The 6,146-nt window shown below is 36.5% G+C and overlaps 1 protein-coding gene across 1 annotated transcript; it reads left to right on the top strand.

Annotated features, from left to right (window-relative positions):
* Positions 1–2,142: 2,142 nt before the first annotated feature.
* On the top strand, positions 2,143–5,918 carry LOC138357244 (processed variable antigen-like). The gene is made up of 2 exons (XM_069313906.1): positions 2,143–2,217; positions 4,995–5,918. Exons 1-2 carry the CDS (start codon positions 2,143–2,145, stop codon positions 5,916–5,918), a joined length of 999 nt encoding a protein of 332 aa, XP_069170007.1.
* The last annotated feature ends 228 nt before the right edge of the window (positions 5,919–6,146 follow it).

Below are 6,146 nucleotides of genomic sequence, written 5' to 3'. Positions count from 1 at the left end.
ACTGTTGCAGGTTAACAACACTGTGTCACCTCGACTCACAGTGTCTGTTAATCTAACTGTAAACCTTCGACCCACAGTACTGAAGATATTACTGTGATCCCTCTGAAGACGCCACTGTGACTCTCGAAACACAGTAGTGAAGATCCGACTGTAATGAAGATCCGACTGTAGTGAAGATCCGACTGTAGTGAAGATCCGACTGTAGTGAAGATCCGACTGTAGTGAAGATCCGACTGTAGTGAAGATCCGACTGTAGTGAAGATCCGACTGTAGTGAAGATCCGACTGTAGTGAAGATCCGACTGTAGTGAAGATCCGACTGTAGTGAAGATCCGACTGTAGTGAAGATCCGACTGTAGTGAAGATCCGACTGTTGTGAAGATCCGACTGTGACTCCAGCACCACAGTACTGAAGATCAAGAATGATACGACCGTGTGTCCCCTCAAGCAATGATGTGAAATTACACTGTCATTATTACACTGTCATTACTCCTGGTCAACATATATATCCTCGTGCATGTTGTGTTGGTTAATACACTGTTTAACTCAGTGTTAGAGTGTAATAAATATTGTAATTATTTAATATCTTACCTCAAGGCCTAGACTAATTACCCTCGTTATTACGAACATTTTGTCGACTATCTTGAACGCACTTAGACGAGAAGCAGTTGACGTGACTTAAGACTTGACTCAACAGATGACTTAAGTCAAGTTGACTTGACTTAAAAACATACAGTTAAACTAGAACACAGGATTGGTAACACATTCAATATGCGAGAAACATTTTTTAATTACACCATATTACACAGTCACTATTGTTTCTTTTGAGTTGACTTCTTTTCTTTGACTGGTTTTGGACACTGATTGTTGGCATCTGTCATGCATTCCTACTGATTGTTGGCATCTGTCATGCATTCCTACTGATTGTTGGCATCTGTCATACATTCCTCCTAATGATACCTATCACAATTTTGTGTCACCTCTATTCACCATCACTCACTAACTTCCCTCACCTCCAGACTCACCATCCTCTATCACTTTTACTTTGTTCTAAAACTCACAGCTAATCTTGCTCATTACCTTTTGATTAACTATTCATACCGACAACTTTTCACTATTTTATAAACTATAATTCCCCATCTATCACTGATTTGTGTCAAAAACTTATTTCCATTGTCAACAATCTTCCGCCACTGCTTCTGTATGCCGATGCCCGATATCCAGATATACGTACAATAGAAAAGTAGATTTATTCCCCAATTCTCCTAAAGATAACCCATGTATCCTAAAGATATCCTATCTCCTAAAGATAACCAAAAGGACCAATGGTTCCTTTGTTGTTTGTTATTCCTTCATTCTCCTAAAGATAACAATATCATAGACCAATAAGTCCTTTGATGTCTGTTGTTTCCCCCATGATGTTCCGGAATCCCACCGCTGCCACCAACTCTTTTATCTCATTTTAATTTTCTCCTCAAGTAGCTGAGAAAATAGAACCCGTGGCCGCCTTCAAAGCCTACGCTTCCATTCGTTGATTATTGTGTGGTATAGATCCAACAATGGGGAAGCGAGCCATTCAGTGTTGTCTCTGTCATTATATATATATATATATATATATATTATATAGGTGGTGGTCTTTGGAGTGTATAAATACTCCGAAATTACCATCTCTTTTAGGGGTCTGAGCAGGTGGTGGAGTGGGTTAAGGCGTACCTGTTATGCCAGTTGCTGAAAGGCTTCTGTGCTGGCTAGGGTTCGAGTCTCCTGGTGGGAAAGTGTTCTAAAGTTGTATATATATATATATATATATATATATATATATATATATATATATATATATATATATATATATATATACATATATATATATATATATATATATACATATATATATATATATATATATATATATATATATATATATATATATATATATATATATATATATATATAAGAAGAAATAAATTTCTATAAAATTCTAGAAAAATTCTAGAAATCAATTTCTTCTAGAAATATATTTCTATTTCTTTCTAAATATTTCTAGAAATAGTAAATCCCAGTATTTATTAGAATAATCTAATAAATATTAGAATTGGATTTATTGAAGAACAACATAGTGTTCTAGTGTTAAATAGAACGAACTATGTTGTTCTTCAGCTGTATCTTCCATATGCCAAAAGATGGTAAATTAGAAATGCTCCATAAGAAGAGAGATAAGGTATTAAATAAATTAACTCAAAATAGAACACAAAATAATGGGTATATATTGGATAAGTTTACATTTAGGAAAGCTCTGGGTAAATACTGGATTGGAAACAGGGTTGTAGATTTGCGAAACAGTTTACCGGGAAGCAATAGATGTGGTTTCACTTGATTGTTTCAAGCGTAGGTTTAACAAATATATATGAATGAGGGAGGAAACTATCAAGAGAAAGCGCAAAGTCATTATGACTATATAGCACTTGGAAGGGATCAGAATAAGGATTTGGGATGGGACGGGGGGAAGGAATGGTGCCCCAACCACTTGGATGGTCGGGGATTGAACTCCAACCTGCATGAAGCGAGACCGTCGCTCTACCGTCGACCCCAAGTGGTTAAGCTAGGTAGATATAAATAGGAGCTGCCTCGTAATGGGACAATAGGCTTTCTTCAGTTTGATTAAATTTTGATGTTATTAATAACTGATATTCTATAATTTGGAACACATAGTTAACAGCTCTCCCGTTTTCTTTACTCATCCATATACTACAATATTCAGTTATTGTAAGAATATTTCGCGTTTCCAGACACACAAAGGCACTACAATCGCCTATTTTATTTCCAAGAATCCTGCTATGTGTGCAGTACAATAGCAGGTCGTCAATGAACAAATCCACAAGGGCCGTGACGAGGATTCGAACCTGCGTCCAAGAGCATCCCAGTCGCTGCCTTAATCGACTGCAGTCTCTGCAGGATCCAGTAAGTTCAGTAGAACTTGGGTTTCAACTCTTTTTGACCATGTCGCAGCTCAGTCGATTAAGGCAGCGTCTGGGATGCTCCCGGACGCAGGTTCGAATCCTAGTCACGGCCCTTGTGGATTTGTTCATTTGATGCATCAGGTTATTGTGATTTCTGTGTGTAAAGAGTTCCTCAACTGTATAATTGAGGCTGTTACTGAAATCGCCGTTATCATGCCTATTTCTGCCCAAAAGACTTTTAACCCAATTTTTCACATTCACTTCGGTACTTTTGTTAACATTTTTGCGCCTTCCTAATAACCTGTGGTACTTTAAGGTTACTCAAAGGGAATAACGTTACTTTAGGGTAACGTTACTCTTAACGTTTCCCTAAAGAACTACTAACGTTTACTAGTAACGTATTTGGTAACGCCGCTACTGCAGCTCTTGTTAATTAAGGTGGCGCTCTTGATTCATTTGAAAAAGTCTGGTGGAAACTCTTTGTTTTTAGGATTTGGTAATAACTCTTTGGAGACATTTTATAGCTAAAAATTTGGAGATATTTTAAAGCTAAAAATTTGGAGATTTATATAGCCAAAAATTTGGAGATTTTTATAGCCAAAAATTTGGAGATTTTTATAGCCAAATATTTGGAGACATTATATAGCCAGATATTTGGAGACATTATATAACCAAGATAGGTTTGGAAAGTCTAAGATTACCTTACCACTTAGCTACTAATCCCTGTTTATCACACTTTGTCTCTTATCAAGTTCTTTCTCCAATGACACGCTAATTATCAACGTTATACTTATCTGCCTCCGATTCATACTAACATTAAATTGTTTAATATGATTTATCGCGACATTTATTGCTATTAATGTAGTGTCTGGAAGATAGCATCTTTCGTCAAAGCGATTAGGCATTTTTGCTACATATTCTGATAATGGCTAATATTACTTTTTATATTAAATGTAGTTTTGCGTGTTATTTTTCTTAGATAATTTCTTGTGTTATCTTGAGATCATAATTTCTCAGGTCTCGTCTCATTGGATACAGTAGATCACGTGACTTGTAATGTGTCGTTAATAGGTGTGACGTCAGCAGTCAGTCACCATCTCGGCTGACCAAAATATATATATACATACAGCCTGTTAATTACAAGAAAAAAGGTACATATCTTAATATAAATTCAACTATTTCATGTTGGTTGTATGTGACTTGACAGTTGAAGTATATACAAGTCTAAATAAATAACTAAAGTCTAAATAAAGTCTAAAGTCTAAATAAAGTCTAAAGTCTAAATGACAATGCCGGGTGTGGGCGAGTATATGACTCAAATATCAATCTTGAGAGGTTATCTTGAGACGATTTCAGGGCTTAGCGTCCCCGCGGCCCGGTCCTTTCAATTGATGGATGAGTTTGTGTTGACTATTCATCATTACTATCCCATACCTATTCATTCCCTTTCTACTATCCCGTACCTACTCCCTTCCCCTGCCCATTATATGAATCCCTCCCTCACTAACCCTCTCCACCCCTTTTCCATTTTTGGTCCCCCTTCCACCTCCTTTGGTATTTAATACACCCCCCCTCCCATCCCCCTCTCCCTCTTTCCAAACAACCCCTTCCATTTACTCCTTTACACCACCTTCCCCTCCCATTCTATGACCCCCCATTCCACCCTCTTACAATCAGGACCCCCCAGCAAGGAGTTCCACCTGTTCCATGTCACCTGTTCCATGTCATTCATCATTAATCCCCCTTTACTCTTACCTCATACACGATGCTTCGTATTGAGATACAAATCACGACCATGGTGGAAGGGGATGAATGGAGGACAAAGAACCGGTGAGGAGAAGGGAAGGGAGGAGGGGGGAGAGGAGAGTGGGAGGGATACAGGAAGGATAAAGGTGAAGACAGGAAGACAAATCATTAATATGCAATAAACGGAGAAGTGAACAAAGAACACAGAGAACAGTTCTAAATAGTGAAAGATTAAAAACACGGGAGGAATATGAAATTAAGAATAACACAGAAGAATTAAACACATGACAAGAAACAACTATTAAGAAACAGAGAACAAAAAGATTGGGAGAGTTCATCAAAATCAAAGAATTCGTCAAAATCAAAGAAATCAAAATCAAAGAACGTATCAAAACCAAAGAACGTATCAAAACCAAAGAACGTATCAAAATCAAAGAATTCATCAAAATCAAAGAATTCACCAAAATCAAAGAACTCGTCAAAATCAAAGAACTCGTCAAAATCAAAGAACGTCAAACTCAAAGAACATCAAAATCAAAGAACATCAAAATCAAAGAACACGTCAAAATCAAAGAACTCGTCAAAATCAAAGAACTCGTCAAAATCAAAGAACTCACCAAAAATCAAAGAACTCGTCAAAATCAAAGAACTCGTCAAAATCAAAGAACTCGTCAAAATCAAAGAACTCGTCAAAATCAAAGAACTCGTCAAAATCAAAGAACTCACCAAAATCAAAGAACTCATCAAAATCAAAGAACTCATCAAAATCAAAGAACTCGTCAAAATCAAAGAACTCGTCAAAATCAAAGAACTCGTCAAACTCAAAGAACATCAAAATCAAAGAACATCAAAATCAAAGAACACATCAAAATCAAAGAACACATCAAAATCAAAGAACGTCAAAATCAAAGAATTCACCAAAATCAAAGAACTCGTCAAAATCAAAGAATTCACCAAAATCAAAGAACTCATCAAAATCAAAGAACTCATCAAAATCAAAGAATTCACCAAAATCAAAGAACTCGTCAAAATCAAAGAATTCACCAAAATCAAAGAACTCGTCAAAATCAAAGAACTCATCAAAATCAAAGAACTCACCAAAATCAAAGAATTCATCAAAATTAAAGAACTGGGACTAACTAGGAAGCACATAGCGGTGACCTTGCCCGTGAGGCTGGAACAAGCAGGATGTAATTACCTCGTTGGAAGTGGTTAGCTCAGAGCTGAGAGCAGTCAAACGGAAATTAATGAGTAATTACATTTTTTTATATAATTACAGAGGTACATACACACGCACATATACATAAACACACCCACACAGGAGTAAATATAACTCAGTTATACCATCGAGCAACCCGTTCTCGCAAATTTAATAAGTCAATATTGACTTATTAAATATGTGCATAGGTGACATACTAAACATAATAGTTTCCCTTGAAAAGCT

This window comes from Procambarus clarkii, chromosome 76 (genome assembly GCF_040958095.1).
Source record: "Procambarus clarkii isolate CNS0578487 chromosome 76, FALCON_Pclarkii_2.0, whole genome shotgun sequence".
Classification (NCBI taxonomy): domain Eukaryota; kingdom Metazoa; phylum Arthropoda; class Malacostraca; order Decapoda; family Cambaridae; genus Procambarus; species Procambarus clarkii.
This window is presented reverse-complemented; position numbering and strand designations above follow the sequence as displayed.